Raw genomic sequence first — 22567 nt, 5'->3', positions numbered from 1 at the left:
GGTTGCAATGGAGTGGTTTCATTATCTAAAATGAATAACATTTCCAACCAAAAGATAAGTCGAATCAATTTTGCTATATATTTGTCGACAAATTTTCTCCCAAAAATTTAACAGATGTAATATGCAGTACAATCGTAGTGTAATTACACAGTAACTGTATGTAATTACACTTTAACTATAATGTAACTTATATGTAACTTTCAAAAATCTCTCCGTAACATGTTATTTCGGTAAAATAGAGGTCGTGGGAACAAATCCTTTCACATATGTGTGTGCTGTGATTTTTTTTCTTTCTCACCAGAACAAATATTGTAATGGATCTAACGATTCAAAATTACGTGAAACTTGCATACAAGTTACACTATAGTTACATGCAAGTTACAGTATAATTACACTACGATTGTACTATAATTACATAATTTTTAGAAGAAATTTTGTCGACAAATGCATAGGTGGTCCCAAGTCGGATAATGCCATCCACTAGTAAATAGCACGACGCTTCTTCGTGAAGCTCATTATTTGAATATATTGAACATCATACCATTGCGAAAGATACTCCCTCGTTTCAGGGTATAAGATGTTTTAACTTTGGTCAAAGTCAAACTGTTTCAAGTTTGACTAAGTTTATAGACAAATATAGTAATACTTATAATACTAAGTTAGTTTCATCAAATCAATAATTGAATATATTTTCCTAATAAATTTTTCTTGGGTTGAAAATGTTACTACTTTTTTTTCTGCAAACTTGGTCAAACTTAAAATAGTTTTGACATTGACTAAAGTCAAAATGTCTTATAGCCTGAAATGGAGAGAGTAACAACAATGTTTGAACGAGCTCCTTAGGATAAGGGCTCCTTCAAGCAAGAAAAGGAATTGTGAATGCGTCTAATTAAGAAGGGTAAGCAATTAATTCCGAGTTAGAGCTAGGGACAGATTTAAGGTGTGTTCGCTAATGGGGTTTAGGAACCCATCTCCTCCGCACGGAAAATGGAACAGTCCATTAGCGCGTGATTAATTAAGTATTAGCTAATTTTTTTTCTTCAAAAATGGATTTATTTGATTTTTTAAGCAACTTTCGTATAGAAACTTTTTACAAAAAACACATTGTTTAGCGGTTTGAAAAGTGTGCGCGCGGAAAACGAGGAAGGGAGGTTGGGAACCTAGGGCAAAGAACACAGCCTTAGAGTATACCGAATCACTGGTGGAGAAACTGTCTTTACTCTCGGTTTGTAACACCCTGTAGTCCTGGTTTTCTAACCGGCCGAGTGAAATAACCGGTAGTTAAGTTGTATCTTTAGTCCCGGTTGGTGTTATCAAACGGGACTAAAGAGAGGGATCTTTAGTTCCGATTGGTAACACCAACTGGGACTAAAGAGAGGGTAGGGGCAGTCCCGGTAGGTCCATTTTCTTTTTATTTTCTCCCAAATCGAGTGCCATGTATATATCCAAATCAAACACCAAATCTCCAAATCGAGTGCCCTGCATATACCCAAATCAAACCCCAAATTCTCAAATCAAAACAACATCCCAAATCATTCACATCACAAATCCAAAGTTACTTACACACAAATCAAATACTCCCCCGTCCCAAAAAAAAGACAAACCCTAGGTTTCCGTGTCCAACGTTTAACCGTCCGCCTTATTTGAAAAAATTATGAAAAAAAAATAAAAAGATAAGTCACGCATAAAGTATTAATCATGTTTTATCATCTAACAACAATGAAAATACTAATTATAAAAAAATTCATATAAGACAGACAGTCAAACGTTGGACATGGAAACCCAGGGTTTGTCTTTTTTTTGGGACGGAGGGAGTACATCACAAATCTTAAAAAAATACACACAAATCAAATACATCACAGATCGATTATACATCTCAGATCGATGCAATGAATCACAAACTGTACAAAAAGAAATTATACATCTCTCAATCACAAATTATCAAAAAAAAAGCCGGAGAGAACCGGCGCGCTGCCGCTCGCCATGGCTGCTGCTTGCCACGGCCGGCGCCTGCCGCCCCGTGCACGGCCCCCGCTGCCCACCGCCGCGCGCGCTGCCTCGTCGCCTGTTGGCCGCCGCCGCCGGCCGCCTGCCCGCTGCCGGATGTGAGGAGGAGAGGGGAGGGGAGAAGGAGGAAGGAGATTCGAGGGGTTGAAGGATATCTGATTTTATCTAAATATCTCGGTGAGGAGGAAGTCTCATCTGGGACTTAACCGATCATATATGGGAGAGAAATATTTACTCACGGTTGGAGACTCCAACCGGGACTAAAGATAGATGTTTAGTCCCGGTTGGTAATTAAACTTTAGTCCCGGTTGGTAGTATCAACCGAAACTAAAGATCCTCGTCTCCTGGCATGCCTCTGACAGGCCATGAACCGGGACTAAAAATGATCTTTAGTCCCGATTGGTAACACCAACCGGGACTAAAGATCAAAATTTTTTATGACCGATTGTTTTTAGTCCCGGTTCTTATTAGAATCGAGACTATTGTAGAAAACAGCTGACCCAGCAAATATCACTTTTCCAGCAGTGAATGAGGGCTTGGTCTCTAGCAATTTTACACCGATCGATCTAGTGGGGGCAAATGCGTCCTTATCCATTTTTAATTTCTCATTCTATGACACTCGCCCCCACGTACTCACTCATTTTAATTCCTGCGGATGCCCTTGCTCTGAGTTCAATCCAACACGGAATTACCGTACCTCTCCTACTTTAAATTGCTAGGGCAATAAAAATCTATTAGGTGTGTGATATGTATGATGGTTATCCAACTCTATACCTTACGGCTAGGTTGATTATATTGCCGTGGGAGCTGCCCGTGCATGGTGGGAATTCTGTTGTAGGCATAATTATTTTGGAGTATCATTTAGAGTCGACAAGGGTCATATACGGTGTTTGGTAATAATCACAAACTAAAGGTTAGGAAAACTCTTTTGATAGGAGGTTGGGACTCGTGTCATTCATACATATATCTCTCTCTATATATATATATATCTATAATTACTCTCTCTATTCTAAATTAAGTTAATATAATACGTGATGTGACGAATCATTGTAACACGAATCTAACGAGACGTACATGTCCTGATTCATCGACAAATGGATATAAAGCTAGATAAACTCTTTGAATCGAAACAAGAAGGCATGGTGACGAGTCAATTGATCCACCCCACATGTTTTTGTGACCCAGTAGTTCTATTGTATAGATATTTACGCCAAATATGTAATCTATATATGCAAGATTAGCTGGTGCGCACAGGGATTTAATTAGTTCTATCTCTACAAACGGTGCATTAAACAGTCACTTGCAAAATAGAATATATGCATCTAGAATTTCCTAATATTCAAGAAATGTTACAATCATTTTAAGGGGCAATGCAATTTTACTTTGGATCACTTCATTTGATTGCGGACTTGCAGTGCCAAGTGGTACTCCCTCCTCAAAATACAATCATTTATGATATCTAAAATTTTTCTCTAAATATATAAGCACATCTAGAAGTAGTACTCCCCCACCAACCACTTCTCTATACTAAAAATGTTAGTAGTTATGGTGTCCATTCTCACGTCACACCTCTACTACTGACATGTGGACCCTATAATCTATGCTATTACATCACCTTTCAATGCATGAGTCCTCTCCCGTTTCACTATTGGTTCTTCCCAAATTTCAAAATCACCTACTTATTCAATAAGGAAAATCATAATATTACTTAAACTACATAAATGCTTATTAATTGATTCAATAAGGTAGAAATTCAATTTGTTTTCTGTTGCAACGCACGGGCTCTAGGCTAGTTATTTACTAACTTTCACCAAATTTTGCTCTCGATTGCTCTCCCGCGAATCCCTAAACACCCATAATTTAATGTGAGGTGTTGAGGTTGTTCGGTAGGTTAAAACTGTTGTGTGCGACACTATTTGTGCTGGCTACAATGCAACTACAAATTAAGTAGCTGAATTACCACATTTCTAGTATTTAATTAATTCCCTTCATCTTAATCTCTTATAGAGTAGAAAAGATATACTCCCTCCATACTCGTAAAGGAAGTCATTTTGGACAGCGACACGGTCTCCAAAACATAACTTTGACTTCTTGTTTCTATAAAAATATTTATTGAAAAGTGATATATGTATACTTTTATGAAAATATTTTTCAAGACAAATCTATTCATATAATTTTTACATTTTTAAACTCAACAACTCGAGAGTTATTCATAATTTATATTTCCAATGTTTGACTTAAACATTGTCATAAATAATTTTTTTTACGAGTACGAAGGGAGTAAGTGATTATATTTTGAGGCGGAGAGTATAACTTTAGCATATATATATACACATATATCCAGCTGGGGAAAAAATGAAGTATATATATATGATGGGACAGATGAAGACGAAGATCGTGATCCTTAATTTAATTTCGTCCTCGCAAAAACAAATAAATGAAGGAAGGACTTAATCAGATCCCATATGAGACTTCGACGATGGCAAATAAATTACTGGTTTCCCTCAGATTTGGCAAGTCTAAAATGGGATTAATAACAAGATGGAGATCTCAGTGGAGATGCGGACGCACGGAAAGAGTCACAAGTAGGACATGACTGTGGGGAAAGTTTCATACTCCTATATATCTGGTCCCTGCTGGGACAACCTGATCAGGTGATGTTATCTTTTTTGTTATTGGATTTGACAGCATTAATACGTGTACCAGAAAGATGCAGTTGTACTACTTGAAGGGAGCACTAGGATCTTATCTCACCCCCAAAAAAATAGGGGGCAAAAAACGGAGCCACCTGTGAATGATGGGATTAGAGACATACTACGTACGTATGACCCGGCCAGCCCTGCTCCCTCCGTTCCTTAAAAAAAATAAATCCTGGTTTCCGTGCCTAACGTTTGACCGTCTATCTTATTTAAAAAAATTATAAAAAAATTAAAAAGACAAGTCACGCATAAAGTATTAATCATGTTTTATCATCTAACAACAATGAAAATACAAATTATAAAAAAATTCATATAAGACGGACAGTCAAAATTGGACACAGAAACCCAGAGTTTGCCTTTTTTTTTTGGACAGAGAGAGTATGATTTTTAGTTTGAACCAACTGCATTTTTTCGTTCTACACATGTTTTTTTCTTGTCTTTGTTGCAGCCCTAGAAATTTTGTTTCCCCTAATTAACTATTATACATCCTCAAAGATAGAGTACTTGTTGTATATATGTCCTCCCGAATGTATACGAATATAATTAAGTTGCATATATATGTGGCTATTGTATGTAGGCATGTCATTAATTCCCGTAGTCTTTTTTTAAAAAACAAAATGGATATGCTAATTGCCACTTGCTCGCATGGGATGTCGACCAAAAGCTTACCATTATTCCGCAGATATATAGGTTCTCTGTCCCCAAACTTTACACCTGGAACTGTAGTGATGCCGTCCTTGTGGGGTTAAAATGTATTTACTACTTTAGTAATTGATCAGTCCTTCAGTTCCAGTGAAATTAATGTCTTTCAACACCGCACGCCCAGTGTATTTTACATACAGCTAATAAAATCTGTTATGTAAAACCAACATTTCATTTATTTACAACTGCCTCCATCGTCCTGCATGTTTTATTGTTTCTTTAATCAAAGTAGAGAACATGAACTGCATTGTTTCTTTAATAAAATAACTTTTCATAGTTTATGGGCTTGTTCTGTTTGTTCCCAAAATTTGGCATTAATATCCCCCAAAAAATTGGCACACTTTGGCATTACCATTTTTTTTTGGCAATGTTGGATGTGCTTGGTTTGCCACCTTTCTAGAATTTGGTTATGAGATGTTGGTTGAAAAGAAATGCTCTCATTTTTGACAATGTCCAACCATCTTTCAATACTTGGAAAGCTGATTTCAAGGAGGATTTCGCTCTTCTTATGCATAGAGTGAAGGAGGAGGATAAACCTAGATATCAATCATGGATTGACAACATTTTTTAAAATTTTCCTCTTTTGTATATATATATTTTGTAATTTTCCTGTAACTCCTGTTCATATATTAATATATTTACCACACAGTAGGAGCCTCTCCTACTGTTTAAGGTAAAAAAAAGAAGGAACTTCTGAAAATACTAAATTTTGGTAGAGTGATAATGGCAAAAAATGTTTGATTTGTTAACTTATCAAATTTTGGTAAAACAAAAAATCGTAGGGTCGAAAGTGGTAGCAAACTGGACAAGCCCTGTGACTATATATATATATATATATATATATATATATATATATATATATATATATATATATATATATATATATATATATATATGATCATACCAGAGACAAACTTAAGAACTTAGGACTCTTTTAATATTAATTACATATAGATCAAAGATGCACACGCTCCTAACAATGTTCTTGTTGGACTCCAATAAGATTAGGAACAAAATTAGCTTATATGCGCATAAAAATGATAGGGAAATTTCGTACATTAATTATGGTGTTTTGTTGGATCTTTATGCCCATAAAATAGCTATTTTTTTGTTTACTAGTAAAATATATTGGACACAATAAGTACATATTTGAACCCCTGTGTTATATAACATGTTTAAAATTTGCAAATAGTATTCCTGAACATTGAAAGAACTGTGGCATGCAGGAAATATATAATACTAATATACGTGTGTGTACGCGCACGTGCGAGGGGGGTCAGTCATATAATATTCCCTCCCATATACATATATATGCATGTGAGCCCGATTGAGATTACAAAGATAATAAACTAAAGCCTATCACCGATAGGTCTTATCGGTGACGGGCTTAAAATACATGCACGGGTACGGTATATCTTTTTTACGAGTATATTTTTGTCGGTGTTTATTTTAACCTGTTAGAGATGACGACACTGTGACGGTCTGTAAGCCCCATGCACGGGAAAGGCCGTTACAGATAAGTAGTTCTGTACTAGAGTGTGATTTTTTTAAAAGAAGAATTTCTTCACTTGCTCTCATTACATGCACTAACACGAGGACCCCATGCCCTGTATGTCAGTGAGCAAGTAATTAAGAGATTTAACTAAAGCTGGTATATATAATTTACGAGGAAAAACCAAAGGATCACAGAAAATCACAGAAAATAACTAAAGCTGGTATATATAATTTACGTGGTAGTACTGATTGATCGATCAGTTCTCTGCTGGCCGATCAAACGAGTTGATGAGCAGATGTGTGCGCGCGCATCGAGCAAAGCTAGCGGCATCATCGATCGATCAGGACCACAATAATTATTCGATCTCTGCAAATACGAACTAAGGACAGTCCAATCCTCGTAGGGTCGCACAGGGGCAGTGCTTGTCCCAGATTAGCATTGGCACCTGATCAATGTGTATGTCCATGTCAGTTAGACGCTTACATCTCCCAGAAATTTCCCTCTCTTTTCATTGCGAGATCTATGAGTGCCCTCTTCTTTTTTTATCAGGCCCACTGATCACATTCACACTAGCTCGGCCAGCCAGCAGCTGCTTCCACATGGAAAACTAAGGCATCAGCAGGGTTAATTCTGGAGTTATGCATTTGCTAGATTGGCTTAGCATGCAACCGTTCAACTGAGAAATCATCAGGTGCGTGCGTATATGTGTGCGTGGGACAAAGCCAACGGCAAAGCGTCACATCTCACGACAATCTGGGCGCAGAAGGGCACCACGTACTGCTCGAATTTTGGAACCACACGTACATTTTATCGACTGACGAACAACGTCGACCGAATAGCCAGGAATCATGTGATCGATGAGTTTGGGGTCATGAGAGCCCCATGTACATTGGATGTTCTGAATAAGCTCATCATTATGCTGGAGCTAATGTACGTACGGAGTATCAAACAAAATTGCTGAATGGAGATGAGATGTGATCGAGTGCTGGCACAAAACGAGTATGTGTCGTCGATTTCCTTTTCCTTGCACGGATCGGAGCAGAAATCAAGCTAGCTAGCATCCTGACAGTTCTCTGACTTCTCTCCTATAAATAAACTAGTCAAACTAAATAGACCCAATAGATGTTTGCCGTTGGAGTTTGGAGATAATTTCTCCATTCACTACTAGAAAAATGATCCTTGCTGGGTCGGGTGATTTCCACAATAGTCCCGGTTTTAATAAGAATCGGGACTAAAGATTGTTTTTAGTCCCGGTTGATACTACCAACCGGGACTATAAAGATCATATTTAGTCCCAGTTCATCCCCTATCAGAGGCCTGTTAGGGGGCCAAGGATCTTTAGTCCGGTTGATACTACCAACCGGGACTAAAGATTACCAGTCCCGGTTGGTACTAAGTAAAGACCATTTAGAAATCAATCTTCACGGGAGTAAATATTTCTCTCCCATCTCTGATCGGTTAAGTCCTAGACGAAACTTTCCTCCTCACTGAGATATTTAGATAAGATTGGATCGATCACATCCCCTCTCCTCCTAACCCCTCAGATCCCCTTTCTTCTCCTCCCCCCTCCTCCCCTCTCCTCCCCCTCCTCCCCTCCCGTCCAGCAGTCGGCGGTGGCCAGCGGGGCCACGCCCGGCGGGGGCGCGCACGGGTGTGGCGAGCGACGGCAGGCGGGGCCGCGCACGGGCGTGGCGAGCGGCAGTAGGCGGGGCCGCGCGCGGTGACAGTAGCAGTGGCAGGTGGCAGCGTCCGTTCTTTTTTTTATATATAATTTGTGATTTCCTGAGATGTATAATTTGTTTTTTTAGAACTTATGATTCATTGCATGGATCTGAGATGTATTTGATTTGTGTATAATTTTTTTAGGATTTGTGATGTATTTGATTTGTGTGTATAAGTAACTTAGGATTTGTAATGTGAATGATTTGGGATGATACTTTGATTTGGGGATTTAGGGTTTGATTTGAGGATATGCATGGCACTTGATTTAGGAGAAAATACAGGGATTAACATATTATAAGACTTTCTAGCATTGCCTATATTTATATTGTTGTTAATGAATTTAGACACATATATATATATATGTATAGATTCATTAACATATATATGAATGTGGGCAATGCTAGAAAGTCTTATAATATGAAACGGAGGGAGTAGCAAAGAAACAATGAAAAAAAAAAGAAAAGAGGAGATTCAACTTTACTCCGGTTATTTCACCCGGGATTAAAGATGGGAATCTTTACTCCTAGTTCCCAACCGGGAGTAAAAACGGTTACCCCAGTAGTGATTTGTCCTTAACCCTTGCCACATACAAAGAAGAAGAAGAAGAAGAAGAAGAAGAAAATTCATGTGTATCCCTGAGATTGCATGTGTTTGTGATATATATACATGCAAGTATTCTTAAACTGAGCTGAATAAAACTTTTTTTTTGCGTGGTGAATAAAACTAATTTGATCCATCAGTTGACCTGTGTGTGTCTATATCCTCATCTCCCAACTTCCCCAGCCCTAATTGAGCACATGCAAGCTACTAGCACACACTATCCACGTACTCCAGTACAGAAGTACTACGCTCTAATTAAATACTACTATTAGTTAAACTCCCTGATGAGGCCAGTTAGCACGGAGAGCAGTGCTAGCTAGCCCAGAGAGAGTTAAGAAGGCCCATCTTTGGAGGGGGTTGGCATCCTACACTCTAGCTAGCCCACAGTCCGCTGCCGGCTGCCGGCCAGCGCGCGCGTGCAAGTCTGCAAGCAAAGAGTTTTCAGATGCAGATCGAAGCACCGCAAGAAAATTTAATTTTATCCCCACCAAACTACTGCCACCAAGGGTGATGAATCGCATCTCGCACCAACAAGTCCGCCGTCCGCGCGTCGTCAAATCACACCCTGCAGCGCCGCCTGCGATATGAGCTGCCGCGACGGCGCGGCGGCTGCCGGCCCGGTCGTCGTCGTCGTCCGCCCGCGCGTGCTGGCTCTGCAGCCCCCGCCGCAGTAGTGGGACCGCGCGTGCTGGGTCGGGGAAGCCCGCGCAGGCCTGTCACGCCGCCACGATCCCACGAGCCACCCACAACGTAACACGAGCCGATCGAGTCCCGCGTTTTCACTCGGCCTACATGGGCTGACGCTGCGGCCTGCTTCGGCTTTGGGCATCCCGCGGCCCATCTTCTGCGAGCCCCCCGGGAACGTGCGGCCCGCGTGATAATCCCGTGGATATGGGTCCACGGGTTTTCCTCTCCTCTTCCCATCGCATCCGCATCTCGGCATCTCGCGTCGCGACCCGCGACCCGCGGCGGCGCGTCCCGAATGGCGGCCGATCGCCCGCTCGCGAGGGTTGATGAGATAGCAAGGCGCCATTTCCAAATATTTCGATCCGCAGCGTAATCTCTCTCGCGTGCGCCGGTGCGCGATCCCCTCCCTCCCTCCTCCTCAATCCCCCAGATCGCGTGCGCCGCGGGCTCTCCCCGCGTTGACTCTCCAGCATCTAGATCCGCGCCTGCGCTCCCGACGAGGTCGGCCGGTCTACGGTCACCCTCGTGGTTTCCATTGACTTGTTTTTCTCTTCTTTTTCTTTTTTTCCCCTCTTCTCCCCAACCTCGCAACAAAATCGGCGGCTATCCTCGTGTTTCTTCTTCGCTCCGTGGCCGCAGAATCCCCCCACCGCTGTTCTTGCGGCGCCGGTGTTCGTTTGAAAGGTGAGGACTCGATCTGCTTGCCGTTTCTCCTTCTGGGCAGGGGCAGGTAGGCATGGAATGCGATCTTGGGTGGTCCATGGAGGGATTGATGGATTGATAGTTACATGGAGTTTATTGGTGTACTTAGATTGGTGGGGGATCAATTATTTCTTGAGTTCTGGTTGTGCACGAAACCTCTATTTAAATCGAAGTTTTCCTATTCATGGTGATGGGGTTGCTCCTACCTAACAAATCGATACTCCTTGCTCTGCTTATTCTCGCTTTTTATTTAATGGGCAGCATGTATTTCATGACGCATCCGTCGGCGGCGACGAACTAATTTTCAGTTCTTTATGTTATTCAGCAGTTGGCTGCGCTGTCCTGGGAGGCCTCAGCAGCAGCAGCAGCGAGCTTTGCTCTTGTGAGCGCTTCGTGTGCTTGCAGCTGCGTTTTATTATTGCGTCTTGGAGCTGTCACGACGTGGTTGTTGAGAGGAATCTATCATCCCTTCACAGTTGCGAGGAAAGCTTCCTGTGGTATGTGTTGTGCTTTGTTTTCTTGTGGGCAACTGGCAGATTGCAATGGCATTATTAGGACCTTGTCCACCTTGACTTAGACAAACTGCGAATTAGGTGGTGTGACATGTGTTGATATTTTCTTTTCCAATCCTCTGATGCTTACAACCCGGTTGTGCTTGTGACGTGCCCCTACCTTTGTTTGACTTCAATGTGTAGTATAACATGGTTGTCCTGGGCAAGCTCATTACGTATTCCCCATGAGCTATTTAGTTGATTGGGCGATGTGGTAGTTGCATACTAGTCGTCCTTTCTTCCCTTGTCACCTTTGGCGGCCTCGGCTTGCTTAAAAGGATACATATGCTTTTGTAACTAGAACATTTGTTGTTGAATTTGGATTATTTGATCCCATGGCGAATTCTCGGGCTAGCCGTTTCAAGGTATTTCTTTATCTTGCCTTGGATTCCTCAGTTGTGATCTTTCTTTGGTTGTCATCAGTTTGATGTGTTCTTACTCCTTTCTTGAAGTATTTCTGTTCTTGCTGTTCAGTTCTGTGATTTTGTCTGAAAACTTTATCTTTGTGCTTATCATCTGCCTGCTGTTTAATTTAATCCTTGACCTTCTTGAGTCCTTTCAATGCTTGTACTGAGTTTTTTGTTAATATACCGTAGAAAAACATATGGAAGCTTAGAGATCAATGTTGAGCGAGTTATTTTTATGAATCATGCTTTTCTTGTGTGTCTGTAAAGTTGAAACAGGGACATCTTTTTTGCTAAATATAGCTTAAAGAGGGATGGTATGACATGTGACTAGAGTTCCATGATTTCTTTTTCTGTATCTTCTCAGTGTTGTAAACTCATATTAGAATGAACATCATTTGACGAGCACACTTTGTTCTGTGTGGTAAATTAGCATCTTACATCTCACATATTGTGGATCAGGCCATATAACTTATTTATTTTTTGCAATATGTATGAATTGAAAGTGCTTTTTTTTTTCTTCTTGCATACTTGATTCTAGCTAATCTAGAGAGTTTGATCACTCAGTATTGGATATGTCTACAGCTATATTTAGCTGGTGTTCAGAGCACTATTATGTTGATGTACATTTTAGCTTTCTGCTAACAATTTTTGTACTATTTCTAGTCCAAAGTAGAGATCTTTTTAATAAGCCAAGTCTATATAACTGTGTGAGTGGAGCTAAAATGATGAGTATGGTGTAGTATGAAGCTTTGATTGGGATGTGAAAATCCATGGGTGGAATCAGGTGCATGGGGTCTATCAAGAAATTAGATAATTATTGTTAGTAAACATTTTTTAAGTGTTCCTCTGCTTTGTCCAGTACCATGGTATATTGTCACATTGCTATTAACTCTAAGAGCAAGATAAGGGCTAAAGATCAAATAGGTTCCAGCAATGCCAAATATTTCACCATGTTACAAACACCAAGATCGATTAAAGTTTCTAAGTATTTTGGTTTGTTCCATTTGTTTTTTGGCAGCTTCAGTATGGTTTTTGTGAGGTAACTTTTTATTGAATTTTTTTCTTTACATTGCCAGATGTCTAATCTATCAGAGCCCTCAAAAGAAGCTGCATCAGCTGATGATTCAAGTGCTGTCCAGAAAACTGGAGCATGGAGTAACACGTTGAACATTCTTCTGCAACAAGCTTCAGTCTATGGTGTGGCTGCTGGTTATTGCCTGTCAGCATCCCTGCTCTCCATTATCAACAAATGGGCAGTCATGAAATTTCCATACCCTGGAGCATTGACAGCTTTACAGTACTTCACTAGTGTTGTTGGAGTTCTCTTATGTGGACAACTAAAGCTTATTGAGCATGATGGCCTTAATTTGAGGACCATGTGGAAGTTCTTGCCTGCTGCGGTGATGTTCTACATCTCCATCTTCACAAACAGTGAACTTCTACTCCATGCCAATGTGGACACTTTCATCGTGTTTCGCTCAGCTGTGCCAATTTTTGTGGCCATTGGAGAGACCCTTTATCTTCACCAACCATGGCCATCACTCAAGACATGGCTTTCACTTTCAACTATACTTGGTGGAAGTGTGATCTATGTTTTCACAGACAACCAGTTCACTGTGACTGCTTACACCTGGGCAGTGGCATATCTTGCAAGCATGTCCATTGACTTTGTCTACATCAAGCACGTTGTCATGACCATTGGCCTGAACACATGGGGCCTTGTGCTTTACAACAATCTGGAGGCTTTGATGCTCTTCCCTCTTGAGATGCTTCTAATGGGGGAGCTTAATCAGATGAAGGGCGACAGCGCTAAAGTGACAAACTGGCTTTCATCTGATGTCATTCTTCCTGTTGCTCTGTCTTGCTTGTTCGGGCTATCTATATCCTTCTTCGGGTTCTCCTGCAGACGGGCTATCTCGGCAACTGGATTTACCGTGCTCGGTATAGTGAACAAGCTCCTGACTGTTGTGATTAATCTCCTTATCTGGGACAAGCATGCCTCCTTTGTGGGAACAATTGGGCTCTTGATCTGCATGTCCGGTGGTGTTCTCTACCAGCAATCCACCACAAAACCAAAGGCCCCCAAGGCTGAGCCAAAAGAGGAGAATGATGAGGAGCAGCAGAAATTGCTGGAGATGCAGCAAGGGCTCGAAAGTAGCTCAACTCAGAAGCAAGCGTCATCTTAAGCCTGGTAGGAAATTTGGCGTCGATATCTTACTCTCAACCTCAAGACGGCTTCCCTGTATCATATTATGGGATGCTAAAGAAGAATCATTTGGCCAAAGGATGTTTGTTCGTCATGCTAGAATCCTGTAATGCTGTTGGCATGAAAAATCTCAGAGAAAACTTAATGTCACTTTAAAATTCTTTGTTTAGTGGTATACCGTAATTCATTTGTTAGACCTGTGGTAGGGTATCAATTATCAAAGAATCCTGAAACATACTCGAACAGAATACTCCGTATACAATATGCTGTTTCATTGATAATACAGGGTGGTTACCCTTTTCCATGCAGTATATTTGTTTTTGCTTTTCGTTTTGTGATGAAGGAAAATTATCTTTTGTACTCAAATTGCCTGTATATTATGTATTCTGTATTGTGTTGAAGGCTTGAAGCAGGTTTTGTCCTGAGTTACTCCTTATCTGTGCACTTCCAGGTCCTGGCTGGCGATCTAATTTTAGCCCTTCGACACTGAAAATGATCTCCTGTTTATTTTTTTTGGATTCAGGGATTCAGATTCAAGTGAACTCGGACTTAGCGTCGCGTTCACTGCCTTTGATGGGCCGTAATACGCATCGCGTAGGACGGGCCTATTCATTGGGCCTGCAACTTGCTCTGTTGTCACTTCGCCACGGTGTTCTTCTCCACATCATCCTCTATAAAATCCACGTCGATTATGGATTTGCAGTAGGGATGAAAACGGCTAGAGAAAAATGATTATGAACATTGTTCGGAGCGGATAATTCTCAGATAATCCAGATACAAATACGATATACGGTGAAACATACCTTATTTCTCTTTAATTCTAGACTTTCAACCTACCTCTTTATATTTTCTGTTTTAATAGTAGCCCATCTCATGACACTATCCTGCACCAATAATATTATTTAAACTTTCAAATGTTTTTATAAATTATACTATAGTTTATATATTATAATATTAGTTAGACATGTGTTTATACCAACGCTGTTGTACATGTTAAACTTAATTAGCATTGTTTAGTTTATGATCAGACTTAGGCGGGAGTTCCCAATTCCCTACCCTCGTTTTCCGCACGCACGCTTTTCAAACTACTAAACGGTGCGTCTTTTGTAAAAGTTTCTATACGAAAGTTACTTAAAAAAATCATATTAATCCATTTTTGAAAAAAAACAGTTAATACTTAATTAATCACGCGTTAATGCGAACATCATTTTGTGTGCTGGGAAGGAGGAACCCATCCTCCCAAATACAGCCTTAATATAAAACAAGCTAATTATATGTGATGATACTTATTTCTATTAAAAGTTAAGACGGTTTTCGTGCTCTGAAAAATATTTGTTTATGTATTTGTGCCTTAGCATATTCGGTTCTTATTTGTATTTGAGGTAATTAATATTTATTTTTTGTATTCGAGCTATTCAAATTTATTTTTTTGTCCGACCAAAAAAAACGAAAACAAATACATTAGGAGTATCATCTGTTTGTATCAGCTTTGTTTTCATCCTAGTATGTTGTATGCTGTTTTTTTTTCGATGGTGAGAACGATATGTGAATGTGATTACCATCGATTCATAAATTAATCGAGGTAGAGAAGAACACATTTTCTCGCAACTAAGGATAAGACTATCATATTTTTCTCCTGAAAGAAAATATTATCTTTTTGAACTTCGAAAGAAAAAAAAAACGCAGTACAGTACCAGTAGTACTGTATTTTTATCTCTCTACCTTTATTCCTCCCTTCGTACTTTCGTAGCCAGCCAGAGAAAAATCTGGACCGTGCATTCCCTTCTCCAACGGCCCAGATCTCTCCTCCCACGCAGATTCCACCTCCCCGTTTGTTCGCTCCAGTGCTTCGCACAAGCAAGCGCACGCACGCACGCGCGGCTTTCTCTCTCCTCCCCCTCTCTCTCCCCTTCACCTCCGCACCCAACAATGGCGCAGCCAGAGAAGGTCTCGTAATCCAAAGCGGCCCGCCTCGAATCCCCTCGCGCAGCCGCCGCCGCCGCTCGATCCCCGCGGCGTCGCGCGGGGTCACCGGAGGAGAGCCGCCTAACAAGCCCCTCGCGAGCCCCCTGGGGGTATTCTGCTCCAGCCGGAAGGAATCCGCGGTGGAAGGCCGCCTTCGAACTCGCGGAGAGGTATATCTATATCTCGGAGCCTCGATCCTCCTGTTGAGTGGTGGCTCCCATTTATGTAGCGCGGTTTCTACGGGTGTTTCGATCCTTGTTCGATTTGATCTAGGGTTTTGGTTAGGGGGGTGGGGGGTATTGGTTGGTTAATCGCGTTGTTGGTGGTGTGAGTTTTTATTCATATATTATTCGGTTAGTGTGATTTTTGTGCAGCATATAGTAGCGGACTAGCGGGTGCTTATGATTGGCAGCGATTTTGCAGGAGATTTTACCCGAGGGTTTCGATTCCGAGCTTGGGATGTACGGTCAGGGAGGGAACTTCAATCCGCAGTATCGGCATGCTGCGCCACCGCCGCCGCCGCAGCAAGCTGGGGTAACGGGTGGCTTCCCTCAGCAACCACTACCACCGCCGCCGCCGCGAATGGCACAGTATCCGCAGCCGCCAGCAATGGCGGCGCCGCCGCCTGGACCGTACCAGCACAGGATGCCACTGGTTCAGAACCAGGCCTACCCTTTTGCCCAGATGCATCAGATGCCAATGCTACCTCAGCAGAGGGGTTACGCCCAGATGCCAATGCCAGGGCCGCCATCGCAGCCGCCGCCTCCACAAGCTATGTATCAGGCCCATCCTCAGTATCCCATGCCAGGGTCTCTCCCTCCACCGCCGCCACGGCCACCAAGCTTTGCTCCAGAGAATGCGCTGCCACCATCTAGCCCCCCGCCTCCATCTCCCCCACCACCACCACCGTCTTCTCCACCTCCTGTGCCCCCTTCACCAACCGCTGCCCCCACAACTGGGCAGTCATGGAATTCAGAGCCAGAAAGAAAAGAAGGTGCCACTGCCACAGATGTTGGTCATGATGTCAAAACTGAGAAGGTGACTAATCAGCTAATTGTCTCTGATGACTCGGATATGGATATGGATGGTAAGCGAACCTACCCGTCTTCTGCCTCTCAACTGTACACTGTTAATTTGTCACAATTCTAAAAATTAGTCCTGCATGCTGCTCCACTCTGTATTTGTAGTCAAACTTTGTCTTACTTTGTGCATTTATTGGACATGCTTCCCATCTTATTCCTACCTGATATAATGATCACCACTGTTTCTTGCAAAAAGACTGGTATAATCCTCCTGTCATCAGAAATATTGTTGAATCTCCATCTGCAGGACAGTTTATATGATGATAAACTATTAATATTTATTTTCCCTTTTGTAGCTAAAGCACCAAACACTTTACTTCTCAATTGATATGATACCTTAACTCCTGTGTTAATCCACTGCTAGATATTTACTTTATCAAGTTAAATTTCAGCTGACGAGGACTCTCCATCAAGGGAACATGTCAGTCCAATCAATTCTTCACTTGCAACTGCTGAATGTACTGGAAATGTTAACACGCGAAAGCCTGCGTGTGATGTTTCTAACCTTGTCAAGGACAGTGGTGGTAAGGCTAAAACTACAAATGTAACTGATGAAGGTAGGAGCACATTCCAACTAATTCAAGGCTATGCCTCAGATGACAGTGAAGATGAGGATGGTGCTTGTGCTGTCAGCAACCTTGTGCCATTGACTGAAAATAATGAGCCTGTTCATTCAATTGGTACAAATCCTGATATTGGCCATCAACTCCTTACTGAAGCTGCTCCTTGCACTGAGAGAAGTTTGGAGGATCGAGAGCATCAACTCATGAGTAAGAGCAATCCAGTGAAACATGATTCAGATGAACTTGGACATCCAGTCAAAGAAGATTTAAGTGGCAATGATTCTGATAGAGGGCAACAGACTAGAAGACATGGCAGGAGCCAGTGGAAACGAAGCCGTGGCCAGTCACCTCAGGGCAGGAGGAGCTGTAGCCCTCTGTCCCAAAGGTACCAAACCTTGTACCTTGCCTTCAACTTAAATTGGTGCATCAATTTATCTCCACAAATTGGAACTCTATTTGTTTTAGATTTTTATATGTCATCCAGTTTGCACAAGTGACCCCCTATGGGAGTCTAAGAATCTTAAATTTCTTTCAGTTTATCATCTGGAAGGCAAAGCAATTCTCCACTTGCTAAGCGGGCTAATCTACTCGAGAGCAAATCACCAGATGGAGTGGGTCAGACTTTCAGGGCACAACCTGGCGTCAAGCTTGGTATAAGCAAGGATGGATTCTACAACGACAAACATGATTCCCCTGTAAAAGTTGCCACTCCTTTTGATATTCATCCTGCTGGAGGGCACATTTCAGGAGATAGAATATCTGAGCAAGATGGCCTGATGGGAACAAAGAAGTTTAATGGTTCTCCAGATGATATAGATTGTAACGAGAAAACGAATGATGCATCTGTTGGTTCCTTTGGACCACATGGTCATGGTGCAGTTTTAACTTGTGGACCTTCTCAATCAGTTGCTTCTTCTGCAAATGGTTCTGATCCTCATAAGATGCAAAGGTCAGGCCGTGCATCAATACCTCAATCAGACATGGATAAATCATCTCTGGGTGCTCATCAAAGTCTTTCGAGTCAACCTCCAGGAATCTCATTTGCAACAGTACATGCTACTGAGAAGAATATGATGTGTGATGTGCTCCAACCTCATTCTCAGAATTTATGTCCTCCTGGACAGATGCCATCTGGTTTGAGACCAGCTCATATACCATCCTCAAATATAACCCCACTCCCAGGGCAACAGTTACTTTCGACTCCAGAATTTCCTCAGATGCACTTCCAGCCTAATGTTATGGCACCAGCTAATGAGTTTCTGCAGAGTCAGATGCAAACCTATCCTGCACCAGATCTGCCTCATCCTAGGCCATTGGATTTCCATCCTCATACTCTCCAGCCAGTTGTCCCTCCTCATCAGCAGCCTGCTGCCATGGTTCACTCCTCTTTCCAAAGATTCACACCAAATCTACCAGGAAGTACTGAATTTGGTGCTATATCTGATACTGATCTGCCTAAATCATCTATCAAGCCCCACTACAACCCTTTTGCGTCTACCTTTGAACAAACAGATCCGACTCTAAATATTGGCTGTGATGTTATCCCAAATCCAGTTGAGTCTGCTTCAACAAAAGCAGCAGAACACGCGAATGCACTGTCACCTTTTGGTCTGTCGGTTCCTGGATCTGGAACTCATGTGCGTGAGAATTCTGCGGAAGTTGTTTCCAGTCGGCAAAAGCAGCCTCATCGTGAATTCACTTCTAGTGCTCCCTATGATCCACTGCTCGACAGTATTGAACCCTCAAGCAGTTCAATCAACAAAATGGATCTTGGTCGAGAGGCAAATCTGAGTGCTAGCAATCATAATGCATCTAAAATTGTGAACATAGAAGTGGAGAGTAAAAATATGCATGGCCTGGGGCTTGTTGCTGAATCGGAAGTTGAAGAATTTGGAGAGGTGGCAGCAGATACTGAAGCAGGTGTTGTGGATAATTTAAGTCCTGAGCCCTTGGGTGCAAAAGACTGGAGCTCAGATATGCCCGGTGATATTGACAATGATGAATCGGTGGATAAAAATAAGAGGACTAAGGATTCCAGATCAATGAAGCTATTTAAGGTTGCTATTGCAGATTTTGTTAAAGAAGTTCTTAAGCCATCATGGAGGCAGGGAAACATAAGTAGAGAGGCTTTCAAAACCATTGTCAAGAAAACAGTTGATAAGGTTTCTAGTTCTGTCCCTAACAATCATATTCCAAAAACGCCAGCCAAGATCAAGCAGTATGTCCAGTCCTCTCAAAAGAAAGTGACCAAACTTGTAATGGTATGTCCACGATTCTTCTGTAGCAATATTGATTACTTAGTTTGATATTCTGCAAATACTCTTCTGACCATATGTTGTAGTTCTCTATAATGGATTGTGTTTAGTAACTGATTTTTTTATGCGTGATATGTTAAGTATCTAAACAGTAAACACAAATTTTGGAGAAAAAACAATTGCGTGATAGTAGGGAACAAAAGTTGTGTGTTCTAGTCAACTTTGTGCTATTCAGTTCTTTGATGTTGTGTTTTGATTGGAGATGTCCTGGTATCTTTGTGCAAGGAGTCTTCCAGCCACTTGGTAATTGGTTTGTGAGTTTCAGTGTCATGTTGTAATATACACTATTAATTGAATAAACCAGGTTTATTTAGCTATTGAATAAATTTGAAAGCACAAGTACTTTCAAGATTGAAACATTCTGATTCTGGTGTATGATTTTTTTTAGTATATGCATATAACTCTACAGTTGAAGGATCCCCTGAGCCAATCCTCTGAGCCAATCTGTTTCTTTTATTCAGGGCTATGTTGACAAATATGTGAAGCTATAGTTGGATCAGTAAATGGGACTATGAACTGGAGCAATCAGGACAGTGTCCTTTTCCTGTTGCAGAAATCGTGATGGGACTATGGACTATGAACAGCTCACACGAATCTGAGCTATGCTATGGTATTTTGGATCATCAATTTGCAGTCTTTCAGCAGTAAGGGATTCCGGGTAATAGTTCTGCAGAAATGGATGTATTTATCAGAAAATCACGAGTTTACATTGGAACAATTGCTGCCTAGTCTTCATAGCCTTGTAAGATGTATCTTTGCTCCACTGTTTCTTTTTTTCTTTTCTTTTGAGTAGTTTGCTCTACTATTTCACCATCATTAGGCAAGTGATAGTAGAACGTTCTTTAATACTGACTGCATGAACGCATTGCTGAAAAGAATTATATTTCTTCAAGGTAAATGTAAATGATTTAATCTTATTGCTACTTCAATAGTTCAATGAACGTGTTCATGTCTGATTTAGCCAAAGATCTCCCTAAGACCCTACCGCCTTTGCTGGATGCTAGTTTGACCATTTGAACAATATAAAGCGACTTAAACTGCAGTTGGCTCAATCTTTCTAATGTATTGTTATATTTACATGTTACAAGTAATGAACACACACCAATTTGACAAATATTTCTCATGTTGAGCTACGTATGTTACCATCGTGAAGGGGATCGCATTGCAAGATTCTAGAGCGTGGTGTTGGGCAGAGGCAGAGAGGAGGAATAAGTTCACTTAACGACTGAGTTTAGATCACGTACTAAACCGCAATATAAGGGCAGTAGCAATCATGGTTTCCCAAACCGCCGGGTTACCGTGCCTCGGTGGTAAGCACGGTAACCGTTGCAAACCGTACGAAACCGTGTAAAATTTATCAAAATTATTTTTTAAAAAAAATATTTATGGAGGTTACCGCGGTTGTCTTTTTACCGTACCCCCGCGGTAAGCGCGGTTACCACGGTTACCGGCGGTTCTGCAAACCCTGGTAGTACCCATTTGAGGAACCTAAAAATGCCATAGGTTCTGCAAACCCTGGTAGTACCCATTTGAGGAACCTAAAAATGCCATATAGGCTATAGGTACCGTGTCCAAATTTTGGTTCCCCACAGTGCAAATGGTCTCATGGGTGACTTCAATTTTTTGTTTCAGCCCCTACTACTTTTGATTTCAACCCTCATGTTTTTTTCTCAATTTACAAAGAAGTAAAAATTTTACAGTGAACATCTTACAGTGGAGAAAATAATACAAATCACAACCCCACCCAGGTACCCACCACCACTAGGTCCACAACCCTCTCCACTTTCCCTACCCACTCGGCGAGTTCACCGGCGACACCGCCGCCTCCCGCCTCTTCCCACCTCGGCGACGAACTCTGCTGCTGCCAGCCTTTCCCCACTCCCCATACCTTGGCAACGAACTCCGCCATCGGCGGCCTCTTCCACTGGAGCAGCGTGGGAGCTCGGCCTCCACCGGAGCTCGAGCGGATCCCACCTGGAGCTCGATGGTGCTACCCGAATCTCGCCCGGCGCGGGGTGGCGTTGCCGGACATGGAGCTCGGCCTCCACCAGAGCTCGAGCATATCCGACCTAGAGCTCGACGGCGCCGCCTAGATCTAGCCCGGTGCGGGGTGGCACCGCCGGACATGAAGCTCGGTGGCGGATCGGGCGACGGATTGGTCTCTCTTATCCTCTGTTGCCGGCTCCTGTCCTCCTCAACGTCACACCACCATCCTCTCCCCTCTCACCTCTCCGGGCGCCGGATGCTCAAGCTCACTGCCCCTCCCCAACTCTCGCAGATCGGGGGGTGTGGAGCTGTGGAGGGGCTCAACGGTGATAACTGCGGGGTGGGGAACATGGAGCGTTGATCCAGTCTACTATCTCTCCCCCTCTCCTACGCGTTCTCTGACGAGGCCGAGTGTTCTTCAGTAGGACGCAATGGGTGAGCTAGAGAAACGGGGCCCCACCATCTCTTTCCTCCAAGTAAGCTATTCACCGACGTGGCGCGATGAGGTAACTCGCCACGTCCCTGCACTGTGAAGGGCCTAAGATGTTTAACTTGCAAAATCGGAGTGCACGAGGTCTTCAGATAGTATTGAGGTCGGTTTTAGATGATATGGCACTTACATTCAGGAAAAAGGAATAAAATACGATGGTGGAACTTACATGTCAGACAAAAAAAAAACTACCCTTCTCTTCCCCCTCTCCCACTAACACGTCCTGACAGTGTGCTCCTGTCCCTCTATCTCCTTCCGCTGCCCCACCACTTAGCCACCTGTGGCGACAAACAGAGAGAGCTCGCGCATGCAAGGAAGTATCATCGTCTTCGCCCATCATGTTGGTATCCGCAACATTCGTTGGAGCAGGGGGGACCAGCCTCGTTCC

General features: G+C 42.3%; 2 protein-coding genes across 6 annotated transcripts; both read left to right on the top strand.

The window, feature by feature from the left end:
- Positions 1–10271: 10271 nt before the first annotated feature.
- LOC4332057 (GDP-mannose transporter GONST3) lies at positions 10272–14086 on the top strand. 4 transcript variants are annotated; one of them, XM_015776466.2, is made up of 3 exons: positions 10272–10596; positions 10943–11111; positions 12649–14086. In XM_015776466.2, the coding sequence occupies exon 3, from the start codon at positions 12649–12651 to the stop codon at positions 13756–13758; it is 1110 nt and encodes a 369-aa protein (XP_015631952.1). In that variant the 5' UTR covers positions 10272–10596; positions 10943–11111; the 3' UTR covers positions 13759–14086. The 4 variants fall into 4 exon arrangements, with proteins under 4 accessions (XP_015631952.1, XP_015631951.1, XP_066165188.1 ...); XM_015776465.2 differs by having other exon boundaries at positions 10940–11111; XM_066309091.1 differs by lacking the exon at positions 10943–11111.
- Positions 14087–15718: 1632 nt separating this feature from the next.
- On the top strand, positions 15719–20640 carry LOC4332056 (uncharacterized). Of its 2 annotated transcripts, XM_015775030.2 has the most exons (6): positions 15719–15913; positions 16167–16830; positions 17218–17349; positions 17422–17773; positions 17924–19649; positions 20165–20640. In XM_015775030.2, exons 2-6 carry the CDS (start codon positions 16203–16205, stop codon positions 20192–20194), a joined length of 2868 nt encoding a protein of 955 aa, XP_015630516.1. In that variant the 5' UTR covers positions 15719–15913; positions 16167–16202; the 3' UTR covers positions 20195–20640. The 2 variants fall into 2 exon arrangements, with proteins under 2 accessions (XP_015630516.1, XP_015630515.1); XM_015775029.2 differs by having other exon boundaries at positions 17218–17773.
- Positions 20641–22567: the final 1927 nt, after the last annotated feature.

This window comes from Oryza sativa, chromosome 3 (assembly GCF_034140825.1).
Source record: "Oryza sativa Japonica Group chromosome 3, ASM3414082v1".
Taxonomy (NCBI): domain Eukaryota; kingdom Viridiplantae; phylum Streptophyta; class Magnoliopsida; order Poales; family Poaceae; genus Oryza; species Oryza sativa.
The sequence above is the reverse complement of the archived record's forward strand: the minus strand, read 5'-3'. Positions and strand labels throughout refer to the sequence as shown.

What these genes read in the sequence shown, in the direction of transcription:
- LOC4332057 (XM_015776464.3), top strand. Translation starts at nt 11,501, where the DNA reads ATGGCGAATTCTCGGGCTAGCCGTTTCAAG. An exon ending in CTCGGGCTAGCCGTTTCAAG is followed by an intron (nt 11,531 to 12,648) that starts GTATTTCTTTAT and finishes TTACATTGCCAG; the next exon opens with ATGTCTAATCTATCAGAGCC.
- LOC4332056 (XM_015775029.2), top strand. Translation starts at nt 16,203, where the DNA reads ATGTACGGTCAGGGAGGGAACTTCAATCCGCAGTATCGGCATGCTGCG. An exon ending in CTCGGATATGGATATGGATG is followed by an intron (nt 16,831 to 17,217) that starts GTAAGCGAACCT and finishes GTTAAATTTCAG; the next exon opens with CTGACGAGGACTCTCCATCA. An exon ending in AAGTGACCAAACTTGTAATG is followed by an intron (nt 19,650 to 20,164) that starts GTATGTCCACGA and finishes TCTTTTATTCAG; the next exon opens with GGCTATGTTGACAAATATGT.